Source organism: Colletotrichum karsti (assembly GCF_011947395.1).
Source record: "Colletotrichum karsti strain CkLH20 chromosome Unknown Scaffold3, whole genome shotgun sequence".
NCBI lineage: Eukaryota > Fungi > Ascomycota > Sordariomycetes > Glomerellales > Glomerellaceae > Colletotrichum > Colletotrichum karsti.
The window spans coordinates 852,963-871,532 of NW_024065903.1; the positions used below are offsets into that span (position 1 = coordinate 852,963).

An 18,570-nucleotide genomic window follows, 5' to 3' on the forward strand; every position below is an offset into this window, starting at 1 on the left:
AGAATGAGTAATAGTAGAAGTGGGAGCCGGTCGCAACCAGCTGAAGAGAATGGCTGTGCCCCGCTGATTAATGGTTGCCGCGGGGCAAAATACAGTCCCCCGCCAGTGAAAAAACCCTGCTTGAGTCTTATCGATAAGATTTGATAAGGGAGAAAAAAATTACCCCCCATTCTCTTTTTTTGATTGAAACCGACCGCCACTGGGTGCGCATGCGACCGAGGGGCACCGTTTGTCCCACACACCTCCAGAACTGAAATCAGACATCAACACCAAGTCCTTTGCCTGCGAAGATCAGAACCAGACACCATGGCGAAGGGAAAGTGGATGTGAGATACTCATGCATCAATAATCAGAACCCAGCTAATTTTGTATAGCGACAAGAAGAATGCGCAGCATTTCACCCTCGTCCATCGTCCGCAAAATGACCCGCTCATCCACGATGAAAATGCGCCATCGATGGTGCTCAACCCGGTTCCTCAGCGCGCAGGAGACAAGGGAAAGCACCTGAGCGATCTTGCCTCCGACCTGGGCTCCGACGCCGCCAGCATCCGAGACAACGAAGGCGAAGCCGCAGAGTACGGCATCTACTACGACGACACCGAGTATGACTACATGCAGCATATGCGCGACCTCAACCAGGGCGGCGGCGAGGCCGTCTGGGTTGAGGCTTCGGCCGCTGCGAACAAGGGCAAGGGAAAGCAGCAGCAATCCCTCGAAGATGCCTTGCGCCAAATGGACCTGGAACACCAGAGCGAAGCCATCTTGGATGCGTCCGTGCTGCCGTCCAAGAACCTGCAGCGCTCGAACTACCAGACTCAGCAAGACATCCCCGATGCAATTGCTGGATTCCAACCAGACATGGATCCCCGTTTGCGCGAGGTTTTGGAGGCGTTGGAGGACGAGGCTTACGTCGACGACGAGGATGACGACATTTTCCAGCAACTGTCCAAGGACTCTCGCGAGATCGACGAGTACGAGTTCGAAGAACAATACGACCAATTCGAGGACGAAGATGATGGATGGGAATCGGACGCTACGGCCAAGCCGAGTAAGGAGTACAAAAGCGGCGGCGCGCCTCAACTCGTCCCTGTTGCGCCGGTTGACGGAGAAGCGCTGCCAGAGCACCAGAACGAAGACTGGCTTGAGGACTTCAAGCAGTTCAAGAAGGACCAGAAGGGTGGAGCCCCCCAAGCAAAGGCAGCGCCCTCGGAGCTGCAATCATCCATCTGGACCACAACAACAATGGGAGGCCGCAAGAAGAAGAGGAAGGGCGCTCTCACCAACCCTTCGACATACTCCATGACCTCGTCGTCTATGGTTAGGACAGAACAGCTCACTCTCCTGGACGCCAGATTCGACAGGATTGAAGAGGAGTACACAAGCGAAATGGGCGATGATATGGCCTCCATGTCGGAGGTGTCAACGGCATCGAGCGTGACCGGCCCAACCAGAGGTGACTTTGACAGCATCATGGATGACTTCTTGGGCAGCTACACCAAACCAGGAAAGAGGACGAATAAGAAGAACAAGGCGCAGACTGGCCTGGAGCAGTTGGACGAGATCAGAAAAGGACTTGGCCCAGCTCGTATTAGGTCGAAGGGACGTGTCTGAGTAAGACGGTTCAGAGTCCAGATATTTGAGGTAATACCCTTCATCTTATGTCATTAGATGAATTCTGTAATGAGCAACGACCCTGAATAGATTCCTTAACATTTCAATGATTTTACTTTGACCTACTCATTCACCTCAGCTCCCAACGTGCTACATAATCGATATACCTTATATTGAGCAAAGTGTGACGTCTGGCTGGTCCTTCCTGCTTGAGTCGCTGTATGTAGTGAAAACCCCTTTGCCTATATTCATTGCTTACCCGTTATGCCTAAGCGCCTCTTAACGCATACAGACAGAATCATACGAAGAAGATGTCTAAACACCAGGCAAGAAAAGTCTACGCAGTTGAGTTTTTATGGCGAGACCCTCAAGGTACGGCCAACAGCGCCGCAAAATCCGCTTCCTGCTTGAGTGAGATCTCTCAAGGTGCCTGCGTTACTTCACCTGGGGCAGGTGTGGTAATAGCAGTAAAATCTGCACATCTCCACTTATAAAAATATGCGGGGCTGAGCCGCGCTTAAATTCGGTTTGGCGCTAACAAACGCGACAAACGCCATCCAGCTCCATCCTAGTTCTCCACTCCCCATCGTGTGCTTGCTTGGGCAGTTGCAGTTTGGAGTCCTGTCGCGACTTCGACATGACGTCGGTCTCTTATCCTCCAAGCAGACCCGGCAGCACCAAATCACCATTCGGAGGATCGTCGTCCGGCGGCTTTGGAGGTCACTCCGACGAGGTTTATAACGGTCTCGGTCTCGATGGAGCTGGTGGCGGTGGGAAGCGGTCGAAGCGCATCCTGAAGACTCAACCTCTCGAAATGACGACCCTCTCGACCAAGCGGAAGGGCACCAATCCCTTTGACGGCGCGAGCTCAGACGACAATCGCCGACGAAAAAATACGAAATCAAATGGCCAGGGCGACTGGAAGAAGAAGGGCGCGCAGACTTCAGTCGCGCGGTCGAATGGCGCGAAAAGAGGCGCGAAAGGCTTCGGTACATCACAGTCGCGCCGTGGTTTTGGCTCTCAAAACACTGATAATCATCAAGGAACAGAATCTCCCGAATACGAAACAGACGATGCGAACGGCGACGCGGCTGGCGACGGGACGCCTTACTCCGATAAAATACTTGCTCAGCTGAGGAAAGAAGGAATCGCGCCGCCAAAATGGCCTTCCGATCCGGGAAACACGAAGCAAAAGGCCGCGATGGCCAAATTCAGGGAAGATTACAAAACCTACCGCGATCGTGCCAGGACGTCATTGATGCGCGCTGGTCTGATCGACGATCCCGACAAGCCAAAGAGACTGGAAGACGCGATTGACTTCAAAGGCATCTGCGATGGCATGTGCCCCGACTTCGAGAAAATCACGCGTATTACCGAGTTCGATGTACAATCAGCCGAAAAAGATTCCCGGACGTTCGCCATCACGTCGAAGATGGTGAAGAAGCTCGCTCGCTCTGCAGCTGGACAGGAAGCCCCCCTACCGATGGATGTCAGATCTACAGCGGCACTCAGAAAAACACTCGACTACCTGATTGACGAGCTGCTACAAACCGACGAAAATCTTCCCACGATGCACGGCTTTCTCTGGGACAGAACGCGTGCGATTCGACGCGACTTCATCTTCCACTCGACGATGGCCCCCGAAGAAATGAAGGATCAGGTCTACTGCCTCGAAACAATCGCCAGATTCCACGTCATTTCCCTTCACTTGCTCTCGCAGGAAGGTCTCACCCCAGAGGACTTTTCTGAACAACAGGAGATCGAGCAACTGGGCAAGTCGCTGCTGTCGTTGATGTTCGCCTACGACGACTGCAAGCCCCACGGCGTCATCTGCGAAAACGAGGCCGAGTTCCGAGCTTACCACCTGCTTTTCAGTGCCAACAAGCCCAACATTCTTGACGATGTACAGAAGGAGTGGGGGGATTCCCGGTTCTGGACCGAATCAGACGAGATCAGGACGGCGGTGTCCCTCGTGGAGAGCTTACAGAATACTGATGACTTCCATGGCCCGTTAGGTTCCGCACCATCCATGGCAATCTCGGGCGCGCACCGAACTTACTTCAAAATCGTGGAAAGCCGTCAAGTTTCCTATACAATGGCATGCTTTGCGGAAATTCATCTGGGCCAGTTGCGCCGCTCGGCACTTCGTTCCTTGAAGAAAGCATACACGAGACCACGAAATACGGCGAAAGACATTACACCATCAATACTCAATCGATTCCTTCACTTCGATACGGAAGCTCAGGCTGTCGAATTCGCTGAAAAACACGGTTTGAGTTTTGTCGACACAGAGTCCCCATCCGGAGAGCTGATCCAATATCTGGACACCTCCAACCGCATTACGTGGCCGAGAATCCATCACAGCTTTTCTCAGAAGCTGGTGGAACGCAAACGAGGAACACGCAGTCTTCCAGAAATCATACACAGCACTATTCACGACGAATCTTCAAATGTCGAGCCAGCAGCTTTTGCATCGAGCAACGGCGGTTTATTTCCCAACGATGCTTCATCGAAAACCTCTCAGACACAATCTCAGTTTGGGGCAGATTCTTTGTCTAACAACAACAACAACGCGCCCTTTCAATCTCCTTTCGGAGCCGCCCAGGCTGCCACACCAACAAACCCATCAGGGACACCAATATTCGGGAAAGGTAAAGAATCTTCCTATCACCGTTCGAATGACTTCTACCACATGATATTCAAACTCCTTTTCGACATGATCCCCGCTTCCCATTTCGCCTTTCGGCTTCGCTACGGCTTTCTTGCAAGTACCGGCTTGTTGTAGACATGGACGGGATCTACGCGAAAAGCGTGGAAAAGACCCGGTGCTTCAGTCAGCCCCAGGTCACCAGGCTACCACAGTGTGCGAGTATTCTTGACCCTTAAGTCAACTGAGTACCGAGCTGGCAGACCACTCGAAATGTTGATCGCGTCTGGGTCAACCGGGGAGAATGGACCAACGAAACGAACGCAGGCTAATTTCAGAAATCACAGCATCTGACGGCACTCCGACGACAGCCGCATCGTCAAGCCCGTTTGGCAACCCCTTCTCAGCTCAAAAACCTTCATTCGGCACAGAAGCATCTTTCGCGGCAAACCAAGCCCCTCCGTCGTCGACAGGAGCGTCTACAAACCCATTTTCTGCGAAACCAAGTCCTTTCAGCCAACCAGAACCAACACCCGGGAAATCTCCTTTTGGCGGGAGCCCTTTTGCACCACCAATCCAACCCAATGGAACGACTAAACCGCCGGGATCAAGTGCTTCTCCCTTTGCGCCTGCTGGCTCCGGGCCAAGCGCACAGCAAAAGACTCAAGAAGCTGACCAGTCTACGCAACCAAAACCTACGGCAACATCTACAAGCGCTGCTTCGCCTGCGATAAGTGTCACGCCACCAACACCGCAATTCGCTTTGCCCGGCCCAGGTAGCGTTTCAAAACCACCAAGTCCATCTGCGGCTGGGCCAACAGCAAGCACACCACCTTCGGCACCGTCAGCATCGCCATTCTCTGGTCTATCGTCTGCATCTCCTGCGAAGCCAGCAGTTACAGCATCACCTGTAGCCCAAAACTCCAGCGCGGCAACGTTGTCCAATGCCGAGCAACCTAAGTCAACTCCTGCACAAACCCCTTTCAACGGCCTTGCAACCGCACCAACACAACCGCCTGTCAAACCTCCTAGTTCTGGTCTGCCGTCGACCCAATCTCCGTTGCCATCATTCAACTTCCAAGCAAACAATGTGCCACCAACGAACCCGGCACCCTCAACTCAACCTTTCCCGGCACCTGCCACTACCACAACTCCAGCAACGGGGTTGGGCTTCACTCCCGCTCCGCCTCCAAAGCCTCCTGTCGCCGAGAGGCGCCCACCACAAGATGTGATGGGCGACTTCGCGAAGTGGTTTGTGACTGGCGACAACGGATTGATTCACGAGTTCGAGAAATACATCGTCGAACAGATCGTTTCCGACGCATTTGAACAATACCACCGGGAAGAAGAAGAAAGGAAACGAAAGGAAGAGGAGGAGAAGGCTCTTGCAGAAGCCCGAGCGTTCCAAGTTCACAACCTCTCTCTGAAATATTTCTATCGGTGGAGGACAATTGCCAGAAATCTCCGTTTGAGCAAGATCCGTCGACAGCAACGAGAAGAGTTTAGGATCGCACAGGCGGAGATGCGGGAGGAGGAAATCAAACGAAAGAAAAAGGCAGCACGGGTTGCCGAAGCGCGACGGAGAGCCCTTGAGGAGCACGGTGTCGACCCGGTCGAGGAGTTGCGAGAGATTTTGCAACTTAAGAAGGGCGACGAGCCACAGGAAGACCTGCAAGCCGAGGCCGAAGCCCTGTTCGCAACCGGCATCTTGTCAGGCGTGACAAACGAGCGAGCGGCGATCGCGAACGTCATTCAAGCACCCTCTTTCGCTACGCCGCCGCCACCGTCGAGGTCAACGAACAGTCTTTCGCAGTCTGTGTCAGCCAAGCCGTGCGGTGCGAAAACGCGGGCTCTGCGAGAAGAATTCAGCAGCAGCAGTCGGAGCTTCCGCAGGTCTTTGCCTCCCATGTCGGCGCATTCGTCGTCATCACGATTCACGCCGTCCGAATCGCCACAGAAGCGCGTTAGTAAAGTGTCTGACCGTTGGCGACTGAAGGCCATGGGTCTCGTGACGATGCCGGACGGGTCCGCGCTGCCGGAATCCATCGCCAACGAGATGCTTTATAACGGAAAGCGCTACAGCGGTCTGGGTTCCTTCGGGCTGGACGGTACAGAGCGACGCAGTCGTAGCGTGTCTGCCGACCTCAACCATGCGGCCGAGGCCCGCCAGCGTTTCTCCCAGTCGTTGAACGGCACTACCAGTACACAGGCCGCCAACGGGATCTCTCCGCTTAGCAAGAGGAAACGGTCCCGTGACGACGACAAGGAAGCCACAACGGCAGATGAGGCCGCCCGCGTCAAGAAGCGCCCGTCGAGCAATGCTGATGTCGAGAGGATACTGCGAGAGGCGAGAGAGAACTTGGAATCGCTGAGGAGTTCAAGGGTGGACCTGGACGAGGGGGCGGAGTGGTTCAGGGAACAGAACGAGATGATGCAGGCGGAGGAGATGAGCAGGGCGAGCTCGCCGTGGGGAAAAGGACGGAACTGAGAACGAGCAGATGCATCAGCAAGGGCGTTTGGGGACTTGTCTTCTCCCGTGTTCGGGCGTGGGGGGGTATGTGTACGTTGATCGGTTGGGTTTCTATAGTCACGTTTCCTTTTCTTTTTAGTAAAAAAACACGGGCATCGAATACCCATAGAAGAGACGGGTTTGGATCGTCCTTCATTTATCAAGTGTGCAACATTAGAGCTGGGGGTACACGCTGTGTGAAGCTTGTATAATGTGCGATTATTTGTTCTCATTATAAACAGCCAGTGAGTTACCAAAGTCAAGTAAGTCTCAGCGGTGCTACCAATCCCAACGCCTACTCCACGCTTTGCTTCCCAACTAAACACCAGAAATGCTTCAAAACAATATAAATCACCTCTTCTTCGTCCCCGGGGGCGGCGGGAAAGACGTCTGGATCTTCTGGCTCTCGACGGGACTCCCGCCCCCGAGCGACGTGACCCTCTTCGGCAACGGCCGCGCCATGTCCCTCATGATGACGGGGATCGTCCTCGCGGGCTCCGTGGCGGGGAGGGAGTCGATGGTCGCCGTGTTCCGCACGGGTGCGGGCCAGCCGGCCTGGCTCAGGAGCGGGCTGACGGTGTGTCCGGACGTCGGGGGCGAGTAGGTCGATTGCGGGCTGAAGCCCGCCGCGTACTGTTGTTGGCCCATTGACGGTGTGGACATGCCGTGTTCCGAGGGCACGTAGGGTCTGAAGGAGATGAGGGGCGCTGCCGAGGTCGTGGATGACGGGGTGTAGTCCTCGGGCGAGGCGTTGTGGCGTGGGGAGTGGGATTTCACGGGCATCATGGGGAGGCTTGTGGTGATGTTGGTCAGGGGCACGTGGGTCTTTTTGTCGGTGAGGTTTGTTGGGCTCGTGGAGCGGAAGGGGTATCCCGCGTGGTGGGCGGCCCAGTCGTCTGGGGTTTCTGGGTATAGAGGATCTTGGGGTTGGTGGTGGGAACTGTATTGTTCTTGTTGCCGCTGCTGCTGCTGCTGTGCACGACCTTTCTCATTCTGCATGTCTTGCTCCTCCTCGATGGAGAAGAAGTTGGGCGTCTTGGGCGTCAGATGCGTCTGGCACCGGAACGACAGCGATGACACTGGCCGGTGGCCCTTTGCCCTGCGCGACAGCTCCGGGTTGACGCCTTTGCCGGCCCTCGCCCTGCGTTTGCGGCACTGGATGAAGACGCACCCCGCCGCGAGCAGGAGCGCCACTACGACGCCTACCACGATGCCCACGATCGTAGTGATGGGAATTTTGGCGCCCTCGTCCTTCTCGGCGGAGGTCTGGTCTTTCGGGTCGACGGTGGTGATGACGCCTTTTGTGAAGACGGTCTGATTGAGACCGAGGACTTTGCCCGGTTCCGGTCTTTGTTGGCAGCCCGCGCCGAGAGCCACCAGATCTTGTAAGAGTATTAGATATGGGAGACTGTGAAGGCGATGGTGGTCCGGACTTACAGTTTGCTAGGTAGTAGTGTTCACCGCCAGCTCTCACGCAAGATAGGCACTTATCGAACGAGGAGCCGAGCATCGATCCACCATCTGCATCGCAGTATGCGTACTGTTCAGACGACGGGTCTAACTCCCCGTCTATGAGAGCGGCTTCGAGACCACCGCAGGCGGTGGACGTCATGCATGGTCCGGAGCCGACGCCGGTGGCGTTTGGGTATCCAAAGACGCAATAGTCAAACGAATATCTCAGGTTGTCTAGATCTCATAGTCAGCCAGCTATCCTAAATACAAGATTGCTTATTAGACTTACACAAAAACCAGGACTGGTCGTTCTCAGCCCCCTTGACATAACTGCTGTCCTGCAAGCAGCTGACGCACTGCTGGAACTTGCGCCCTGCGTTCTCGGTCTGGTACTCCCCGTCCTCGCAGGTGATGTCCTTGTTCCGGGTGTTGGACGACTTCGGGTCTGAGTAATCGAGGTCGTTGGAGTCGAGGCAGAAGGACGCGCAGGGCGAGTCGGGCGTGACTTGCAGGCCCGCGACGTAGCTCGGGACGAGGGCTGTCGACAGGACGAAGAGAGCCTTTCGGACGGCCATTGTGTGTGTATGAGAGAGGAAACGAATGTTTGTGTGAATGGAAGCGAGGTTACAAGACTCCAGAGCCCTGCCGTGATTACAATATGAATAAGGTCGAGGCGACGGAGGGTGGTTGGTTTCTCAACAACGTGACATTAGGTAACACCACCGAGTTTGTACGCCGACGAGGTGGTAAAGTAAGTAACACGCACAAACACCGTTAAATCAAAATAAAAACAAGCTCACGGGAGAAGACTTCAATCGAGGCGGTTGAGTTGTGAGGCTTTGGGCCCCGCGGGGTGATATAGTTTCTCGGCCATGTTGATCACGCACTCTCGACAGGGGTTGGAGCTGCAGGAACGATGTGGATGGTAAGGTGACGGTCTCGAGCCCGCCCGCAGCGAGAAGCAGACAGACCTATAGGCACGATTCCGAATGTACGGGGAAAAGTGATGCAGGCCTCGACAGCCGCGGGCCACGTCTCAGCAGTGATAGTCGGGACTGGCCTCGAGGGAGACCCGCCGCTCATCTCTTCTCGACCTGGTAGCGAGAAAGGTAGTCAGTCGAGCGAGGGTGTGGTGATGTCTTGCGCGGCAAGCCAATGGGCGAAGCGCAAACGATCCCCCCAGAGTACGGATAGTTGAACAGACGTGATGGACCCTGGACTCAAGTCTCCCGAGCAGGACGACAGCCGCCGCTCGCCCGTCCGTTCGTCGACTGACGAACGGCGCACATCGCCAACAGAAGCGCCCAGCGACGCGGCACGTGCAGGAAGCAGACTGCAACCCCTCAGGCACGGCCAACGAACGTTCCCTTCCACCTCAATATCGGCCAACCAGGCCGCTCGCGTGCGCCGTGCCTGGGGCGGAATGGTGGTAGCGCAGGAATTCGATAGCGTCCTTTGCGCGCAGGTCGTCACGGCGGCTGCGTGCGGACGATGCGATTGATGGTGAGGTGACAAGCCCCGGATTGCCCAATCGCAGGCGAGCGTTTGCAGATGGCGCTGGTTGGTTGGTTCGAAGAGGTTAAGGTGAGCAAGCGGAAAGAAGTGACTGTCAACTCTTTTCGATCTAGCCCGGGCGCTTACCGATCACCAACACCAACGCTGATCACCTAATTAACGGGCATTTTCTTCCCTCCAGTGTCTCCTTGGATTTTCTCCACTTAAAGCCGCGAGCTCGGTTCAGCCGGTTCCACGTCCCACTGCGGGACCCAAGTGGGGGCATATCGTCCGCAGTCGACGATCACTCAGTCAATGCTTCTTTTCCCCCCTCCTTTTCCTTCCACGCTTGTCGTTCAACAGGAAGAAAAAAATTCAATTGTCAATGCCATTGATCGTGCAAGTGCCATCCCTGGCTGCTTCACCCTTTTACTTGACTTTGGCTATTAGGGGGTGGGCTGGCACTCGCGACATCCCGGCTCCCTGTCGAAAGTTCGATGCGAAAGACCACACACACACAGCCAGTAGCAGCGTCGCCTTAGTCACTGAGCTGAACATTTTACACTTCAAACTCTGGTGTGCGGGTTTGCATCATCAACGGCGGCGTGTCCCATGGCAGGCGTTCGCCATTCGTGCTTCGTCGGAAAACTCTACGACACGTCCCTCGTCCAATTCCATCGCCTCGTTGCGACGGTGTCGCTGACGGCATGCCGCGCTGGCGGCTGGTTCCGAATCTCACAGGGAAGAAGGAAGGAAAAGTCGAGTAAGAGTAAGAGTATGCTTTCATTGTCATTTGTCTCGTGATAGGTGATAACGACGGGCTTTCGAGTTTGCCATCGCCAATGGTAGTCCTTCTTTTTCCCAACGCCCGCAAAGAGTGTTTCCCAAACAAACAAATCCCCAAACAGAAAATGCCCGATTAGACTTCCGGCTGTGCATCTTTCGTTCCTGGTCCAAAAACGCTGTTGCTCGCTGAGATCCCTCTTCCGTATAAGGATGCAACATGATAAAAGAATATTACAGAAATTATGGTTTTCCTTGCCTTTCCCGTCTCTTTCTATCCGCACCCGCTCAGCTGATGATTACATCTCTGCCGGTCACCGAGTACTGCGTCTGGTAGAGGCACCTCCCCTGCGGACAGTTGCCGTGGAAGAGCATCTGCCCGCCGCCGGCCACGCTCGTGGCGCCTCCCGGCGCGGTGAGGTTGAGGTCGCCCGTCTTGAGGAGCATCCTCGACGGCCGCACGTACGGGCCCTTGATGTCGCGGCTGGTCGCGTAGTTGACGTTGTAGTTGTCCGAGTTGAAGCAGAAGCTGCTGAAGAAGAGGATGTACAGCCCGTCGTCGGTCCTCACGAGGTCCGGCGCCTCCACCAGCGGGCCGTCCGCCTTGGTCCGGTCCAGCACCTGCACCGGGTCGCCGACCTTGCTGTACCCGTCGGCCTCGACCTCCTGCAGCATGATGGGCGTCCCCGCGAGCGGCTCCACGCCGTTGTTGCAGTCGCCCCCGTTGCCCACGTTGTTGCCGTCCACCTTGTACAGCACGTACCGCTTCTTGCTGGACTCGTCGTAGAAGCCGGCGGCGTCGATGGCGCCGCCCTGGTCGAACGGGCACACCCACGGCTCCTTGGTCGGGCGGTAAGGGCCCGTTACGGCCTCCGAGATGCCCACGCCGATGCAGTGCCGCCCGCCGCCGTCGACCACCTCGCCCGAGTAGTACATGATGTACGACCCGTTGTCGAGGCGCCTGACGTCCGGGGCCCAGGTGTTCTTGCCGGTCGTCCAGCCGCCGTCCGGGAGGGGCTCGATGTCGAGCCACTCCCAGGAGCCCGAGATCTCGGACGCCTTGGCGACCTGGATGTTCTTGCCGTTGCCGCTGGTCGCGAACGAGTACCACAGCCCGTCGCCGGCCTGGACGAGCGCCGGGTCCGGGAAGTCGCGGTTGAGTTTTGCGGTGAGGTTCTTGTTGCCCTCGTCTCTGCCGAGGACGAAGAGGGGGTCGATTGGTTTGCTCAGGACGGGCTGTAAGCTGGCGAGGCAGAGCAGGCCCGCGGCCAGTAGTGACGACGTTGAAAACATTTCTCCGGTCTGGGGGTATATATAAGTAAAAAACAAAAGATACAAATTATATGAGGTATCTCCAACAGACGAATGACATAAAACAAACAAAAACAAAATATGACTGAGATCGCTGGTCGATCTGAACAAAGTTTTGCAGTCTAAGAAAAAGACTTGTATGCTGGTGATGTATGTATGTATGTGAGGATCTTGTTCTCTTCTCAAAGAATTGGACGGTCTAGGGTATTATCTTGTCGAGCAACCGAGTACACATTACTTCGTAGCAAGTGCTGCCGTCATGGATGTCATAGCGAACTTCTTCGAGAAGGAAACAGACATCGAGGTGCGTGCGAGCGAGGTCCTACTTGTAGTTTCCGAGAGAGAGAGAGCTTTCGAGACGAGAATTGCGTTGAGAAGATACATACCTACCTTGCCTTCCTCCAACAGTACATACACACACACTACTACGTCGAACATGACATAGGTAACTCACACTCCACCCGCATTTGCAGTGGTAATCTCACATTCCGCATTGCCCAGTCACTGAGCTGGCCTGGTGGGTTTGTTCCATTCACGTCAAAGCAGATGCTTGAAACAGGTGGGCCGGGGGTGAGGTAGAGAAGAGGTGTGCGGTGTGCGGTGTGTGAGTGAGTGAGTGCGTGGCAGCATCTTGCTCGACCGGAATCCCGTCGGGAAAAGGAGCTAGAGCCCATTCTTCCTTGGCTCCTTGGCTGGTGCTCAGCTCACGGAAAAAAGATACCTTCGGTCGAAAAAAAGTTGTCTTGCTTGACTTGCATTTTGCCAGGTTATGCTGCTTAATTCTTTTCTCCTAGGGCTGGGCGGACGTCAGACGTGTGGTCAGATAGCAATCCTCTTTAGGCTTCAGCCCATAACCCATGTGCAGCTAGAGGGCACGGAAGAGGGGAAAAAAAGGCCAATGGAGAAAAAAAGGGCCTCGGAAGGATTACATGCATCCGGATGCCGGCTCCTGGTTTGTGGGTTTTTGGGAAGCATTGGCAAGAAAACTCCGACTCCTGTTCGTCGTCATGGAGGCTCTGGGCTTCGCGAAGGGGTCTAGCCCGGGATGTCGGGGGATGACCGGGGTGGACGGGGGATCGTCGACTGGCGGTGTCGGCCCCGCTGATCGGGCATGGGCGAAAAGGGCAAAGCAGGGCACGAGGGAATGAGGCGCGACCGATAGTCTCTAATCCGTGATCCTGGAGAGGGGCTGTGAAGGAGGTCCCGAATGGACCATTAAGGAGCAGAAAAAGGCGGGGTGACGTGCTGCCATCTCAGGGGTGGGAAAGGGCATTGAGGATCCGCTAAAGTAATTATACCCGGTTGTCGTCCTTCTTGGTTGCATTATCCCAATTCCATGAGGCATCAAGGAGGGCGGGTGGCAGTTGTCCTTGTTTCCATGGTTGGGCCAGCGTGTGTGGCCTGAGACATGCTGGGTGACAATGCTTCCCTGCCTTATCAGGGAAAGCGTCTTCGGACGATGGACGGAACACGTATATTGTCGCTGTTTATGACTGAGATTCCAAACAGAAATCGTTCGGATGAGATCCACGCTGGCTCGGACCCGACTGTGCTGCTGTCTGAAAACCCACCGGGATGCTGCCGGGAGTACGTAAGTCCTTTTCCAAGGGCTTCCGTGTTTCCGTTTCGACTTGCTAAAACATCGCTTCGTGACATTTTTTTTTGGCTGCCATGTGAGAAGGAGACAATCTCGAACGGTCTCGACGTTTGTTTTGAACTGATGTAGCACTGTAGTTGCCACTTTTTTCATATAGGACCTATCTACTCCTATCCAGCCAGTCCGTACTATGTTCAACGGGGAAAAAATCAAGAACCAAACGCCACTTGCCAAAGCCATTTTTATGGTACAACAGCCAACCGCCGACTATTGTCAACAAAACACTTGGTATCGAGCCAATCGAGTAAAGAAGCAGCCCAAGAAGCAGCCCAAAAGTGCTTACTCGCTGTCGTCATCGTCGTCAGCTCCACCTGACTTGGCAGCCTTCTTCGCGGCCTTGGCTGCCTTCTTCTCGGCCTTTCTGCGCTTGCGCTCGGCACGCTCGTCGGGAGTTTCGCCGTCGTGCTTCTTGCGCTTCTTGCTTTCGTCCTCGTTGTTGGCAGGGGTCACCACGGTGCTGGTGGTGACAGTCTCGACGACCTTCTGAGGGGTGGCCGGGGCAGCCGCAGCAGCCGCGTCCGGAGCAGCGTCGCCGGCAGGGGCGCCAAAGTCCTTGTACTCAGACTTCCACTTGGCGGGGGTGGCCTCGTTCGGGCGTCCGAACTTGTCGAGCTTGCCGTCGGCCTTGAGCTTCTTCTTCTCGGAAGCAAGAGGACCAAGTCCCCATCTTCTGGGGTACAAGTCACGCTCCATGATGCATCTCTTGACCTTGGCGACGACACCGTGATCTGCAATAAATTAGTGGCCGGTCTATATGTGAGGCGACGGCAGACATACCGCATGTGGACATCTCGACGGTGGACATCTGGGCAATACCAATGGCGATAGCCTCACCCTTGGTGGTCATGAGAACGACCTCATCGTGAACCTCAATGGCGGACTCTGTGCAGTGAGTCAGTACGTCAGTCCATCCTGGTGACATCGTCGAGGCTCAACTCACCGTATCGCAACAAACCGGGAAGCATAAGCTTAGCACCGTAGCAGACAGCGTTGACCTAGCCGTACGTCAGTATCAGATGCAAGAGATGTCGTGCGCCAATCGGTCTAAGACATAGCCCACAAAGTCGCATCGCCCGATGAGGGGCCGTTGGGTTGCAATGAATGACTTACAGCGCTGTCCTTGACCACAATACGTTTGTAGCCAGTGAGAAGAGTCTCCAGAGGAGAGATGACCTTACGCAGGTAAGACTCATCCCTGGTGTTGTCCATCGTCCACTGAGCATCAAGCACGTCGTGCAGAGTGACCATGCCCTTGGACTCGTCCATGGCTCCACTGCGCACTCTGCGGAGCTCCTGCATGTGGCCACCAACACCCAACAAAAGTCCCTATTTCATGTAAGCAATCAGAACAAGGCTGAATGATCGCCTTTTGATGTTACGTACGAGGTGGACGCAGAGGGTACGGATGTAGGTACCGGCCTCGCAGGAAACCCAGAAGACACCGAGGTGGCGATCCTTGAGTTGCGGTCAGCAATAGTTCCAAGACAGGAGTGGATCAACTCACATTGTCGAACTCGATGAGCTTGGTCTCGTAGATGGTACGGATACGCAGCTGACGCTTGACGGCAGAGATCAAAGGCGGGCGCTGGAAGAGGGCACCAGTCAAGGCTAGAGAAAACGAGTCAGAATGATGCCGGCAGTTGATGAGGTTGGATTCAACTCACTCTCGAGAGCGCGGGCAAACTGGGCCTGACCACCGGGCAGCTTGTCGTGAAGGCGAATGACGGCAACATACTCCTTACCAGCACCCTGCTGGGACTTGACGAGTCTGGTAGCACGGTCGACGCTGCACGAGGAAATTCCGTCAGTCGCAATGTCTCAAGGATACGAGCGGTTCGTCGGAACTGGAAGGTTGCTACTAACCAAACAATCAAACAACCTGAGAAAGTTAGCAAAACACGTTCGAGACGTCGATGTGGGACGAGACGTTACTCACCAGTGACCTTGGGATCAAGGGTACCGCTGTGACCAGTCTTCTCAACACTGCGCGGAAACCGGTTAGCGAAAAATTCATCCCAAAGGCAAGTCCAACAAAAGCCAAGCATGAGGCTCCCCGAAATCGTTCGATCATGGTTCTTGTTGACAAGCTGACGGCAATGGCAGTTCCCGCGATTCTTGGCGACGCGTCCCAGGGCAATCCATGGCGGTCGCTTTTCAGCACAGCCTTCCGCGAAAACTTCTCAAGTCGGTATTCAACTCGATACTGGCTTGCCTCATCGTCACAGCCTCACGAATTTGTCCGATTGTTGCGGCAGGCCCTTCGTCGTCGGAGAAATCGCAGGCTGTGCCGGGATCCTCGTCTGTTTCGCAAAAAAACGGCCGACCACGTGCGCGCACTTGATAAGAAAAAACTGCCCGTGTAGCCGCCATATGCCCAAAATATTGCCATTGCCATTGCCATTGCCGTCGGTTCGTCTTCGATCTCGAGGAGCGCATCGTATAAACCGCAAAGCATCGCCGCGATGCAAGCGTGATGGGGGAACTGCATACCGGAGCATACGCTTGACCCAAGCGACAACCTCGTGAGAAGAGGGCTACACACGAATTAGCGCACGAAACAATCAGGAATAGCCATTGACAGCAGCACGTACGTTAGAGGGCTTGTCGAGGTTGATAACACCGGAGGAGATGTACGACTTGATGTCTCTCTTCAGAGGGCTGCATCCTGCCGGAATGGGGGTGAAGTGACCCGTCCGGACGAGAACTACAAGACCAGTCAGTCGTGCGTTCAATCTATACGAGGCATACGCTTCGCGTCCAAAAGAGAAGGAAACTTGCGCTTGTCGTAGTTCTTGAGCAACAGAGGCCAGTTGCTAGTGTCCAGCTGGGGGACAGAAGCCTGAGGCTTGATGGCGAACTCCTCCTCCTCGCTGTGCTTGACAATCTCCATGGCCATCTTGCCGACTGTATTTCCCGGAACGACAGGAACGCGTTGTACTGGGAGGGAAGGTGTCGGGGTGGGTGTTGGGCGTTTGCGGCAGGTACTCGCGAACGTCCAAGAGGAAGGTCTCCGTGGTGTTGAGGACTCGAAAGCTTCCCAATCCAAATTTTTTTTCTCGTCGCTGTGGGGGGAGCTGCCAAAAAATCCATTGGCTCCGCAATGTGGCGTCGAAAAGCCATTGAACGGACGCCATTGGCTGGTCCACCACAGTTAGCCACAGGACCCAAGACGCGACTCCGTTTTGTCCCCACTAAGAAACGTCCCTGGATGGGTTTCTCGACCTTTAAGAAAAACATCGTCATGCGTGGCGGAACGAAGAACGGTCCGGCGAATGCCGTGAATGTCAGGTCACAAGTTACAATTGTGTCGAATATTATTGATACCTTCAATTCATTCCTCATTGCGAGACTAATTCTCAGGCATTGACAGATGATCATGAGATTCATTCGGTATCGTCCAACTCCAAACTCCCGCTAACATCCAAAACTTGTGAAGGAGCGAAGGCTTCACGCCTCACTATATACAGCACCTCAATTCCAATCAAACGACATGCCCATGTTCATATGTACCCCCTTCTCAAATCATCCTCCGTCATCCCATGGTATGCAGCCGGGTTGTGCTCCGCATACATCGGATGCGCCGGGTGCTGGAGAACGGGCGGGCTCGGGTGCCTCTGGCGCGCGTCCCAATGACCATCAACCTCTCTCAACTCATAGGACTCAGATCGGCCCTTTCCCTTATTGGAATCATCCCAGCCTTGCTCTGAATCGTCGCCGCCGAGAGCAAGGCCGGTTTCTTGTTGCTGGCTCTGCTGCTGGTTCTGGTGGCTTGCGCCCTGGGCTGGCCACTGCATATTCGGCGCCTCTGTGCCGCTGACTGGACTGTTGTACTGGGAAGAGTAAGGCGAGAAGTATCTCGGGAACGTCTTCTCCCCTTGTGGACTCAATGGGGACTCGTCCCAGCCGCGCGTCGGTCTGGAGCTGTTGGGCGTGTCATCCCAGCTTCGAAGCGGGCGTTGACTGAGCGGGGTGCCGTTGAGTCCGGCGACGTTCAGCGGCGAAGGCCACCCGGCGGAGGGACCCTTCTGCTTCATCTCGAGCCTCTTCAAAAAGGCTCTTCTCCTTCTCTTACCGTTCCAGACGATGCAGAAACCAGTCAAACCGAGGATGAGAAGAACACCTCCGATCGCGATGCCGACCTTGGCGCCCAGGGACAATGGCCCATTGTCGTAGTTTGGGACGTAGGTGTTCGTTGGCGTCGGGTCGGTGACGTTGACGCTGGTCTTGGAGAATGGCGAGCCTTCTACTGATATAGTTTGCCCAGGGTCGGGTCTCTGCTGGCATCCGGCATCCAAGATTGTTATAACTGCGAGGTTGTCAGTCAAGTTAAAGGATCAGACATGCAGCCTGTGGCACATACAGTTGGTCAAGTAATGGTTGTCGCCCGCACGGAGACAGGATGTACATCCGCCGACCAGGTTATGGTCCCATTCGGTGCAGTAATCATACTCTGTGCCATTGGACGCCAGGTCGCCGTATTTGATGGCGTTTTGGAAAGGCTCGCAAGCAGTTCTATCTCAACGGTTACTAGGTAGGACCAACGACGCCATCACACGCTGACATACCTTGTGAGACACGGGCTCGACCCAACGTTGGGGTTCTCTGGAAAGCCGTAAATGCAGTAAGAAATGGCATAGCGGAGGTTGTCTGACTCTTGTTAGTCGAAATCCTGCCTGGGAAGCATATGCCGCCTACATAGAAGCCATTGAACGTCGGTCTGGGTTTCGGTTGCATAGTCGCTCGTCAACTCGCAGGAGACGCATTGCTGGTAAACCGAACCGGCAGCACTTCCCGAATAATCGGTCTCTTTACAGACGACGTCGTTCTTGGTGGTCGCATCCAGCACGTTGCCGCAGAGTGTCTCGCAAGGTGAACCCTTCGCCACGTGGATAGCCGTCGCGTGGCCGAGCCAGAGGCTGAGCGCCGAAGCGGCGCCAATCGCAGACTTCATATTGAGCGCAATTTGGGAAAATCTCTAATAATCTTCCCTGGCAGTCAGAGGCGAATGCCAGTTGGGAATCGTCGCGTTTATGTACTGGCTTCCTCGCAAGGAAATACCGGTCTGCAGTCGATCGCTGAGGGGCAAAATCGCCAGTGTTACATGCC

At 55.1% G+C, this 18,570-nt stretch overlaps 6 protein-coding genes across 6 annotated transcripts; 2 read left to right on the forward strand and 4 right to left on the reverse strand.

Annotated features, from left to right (window-relative positions):
- Positions 1–282: 282 nt before the first annotated feature.
- On the forward strand, positions 283–1,611 carry CkaCkLH20_01341 (low-temperature viability protein ltv1; the record flags this gene model as incomplete). Its single annotated transcript, XM_038884060.1, has 2 exons — positions 283–326; positions 375–1,611. 2 exons carry the CDS (start codon positions 283–285, stop codon positions 1,609–1,611), a joined length of 1,281 nt encoding a protein of 426 aa, XP_038750652.1.
- Positions 1,612–2,248: 637 nt separating this feature from the next.
- CkaCkLH20_01342 (uncharacterized protein) lies at positions 2,249–6,746 on the forward strand (the record flags this gene model as incomplete). Its single annotated transcript, XM_038884061.1, has 2 exons — positions 2,249–3,626; positions 5,173–6,746. The coding sequence occupies 2 exons, from the start codon at positions 2,249–2,251 to the stop codon at positions 6,744–6,746; spliced, it is 2,952 nt and encodes a 983-aa protein (XP_038750653.1).
- Positions 6,747–7,118: 372 nt separating this feature from the next.
- On the reverse strand, positions 7,119–8,794 carry CkaCkLH20_01343 (LPXTG-domain-containing protein; the record flags this gene model as incomplete). The annotated part of the gene is made up of 3 exons (XM_038884062.1): positions 7,119–8,149; positions 8,205–8,453; positions 8,509–8,794. The coding sequence occupies 3 exons, from the start codon at positions 8,792–8,794 to the stop codon at positions 7,119–7,121; spliced, it is 1,566 nt and encodes a 521-aa protein (XP_038750654.1).
- Positions 8,795–10,784: 1,990 nt separating this feature from the next.
- Positions 10,785–11,789, reverse strand: CkaCkLH20_01344 (uncharacterized protein; the record flags this gene model as incomplete). Its single annotated transcript, XM_038884063.1, has 1 exon — positions 10,785–11,789. The coding sequence occupies one exon, from the start codon at positions 11,787–11,789 to the stop codon at positions 10,785–10,787; it is 1,005 nt and encodes a 334-aa protein (XP_038750655.1).
- A 1,954-nt stretch (positions 11,790–13,743) lies between these two features.
- Positions 13,744–16,360, reverse strand: CkaCkLH20_01345 (centromere/microtubule-binding protein cbf5; the record flags this gene model as incomplete). The annotated part of the gene is made up of 12 exons (XM_038884064.1): positions 13,744–14,192; positions 14,242–14,346; positions 14,405–14,459; positions 14,575–14,790; positions 14,848–14,919; positions 14,969–15,072; positions 15,129–15,250; positions 15,328–15,343; positions 15,401–15,447; positions 15,955–15,998; positions 16,056–16,168; positions 16,213–16,360. 12 exons carry the CDS (start codon positions 16,358–16,360, stop codon positions 13,744–13,746), a joined length of 1,491 nt encoding a protein of 496 aa, XP_038750656.1.
- Positions 16,361–16,964: 604 nt separating this feature from the next.
- CkaCkLH20_01346 (lpxtg-domain-containing protein) lies at positions 16,965–18,415 on the reverse strand (the record flags this gene model as incomplete). Its single annotated transcript, XM_038884065.1, has 4 exons — positions 16,965–17,770; positions 17,825–17,976; positions 18,030–18,111; positions 18,160–18,415. The coding sequence occupies 4 exons, from the start codon at positions 18,413–18,415 to the stop codon at positions 16,965–16,967; spliced, it is 1,296 nt and encodes a 431-aa protein (XP_038750657.1).
- Positions 18,416–18,570: the final 155 nt, after the last annotated feature.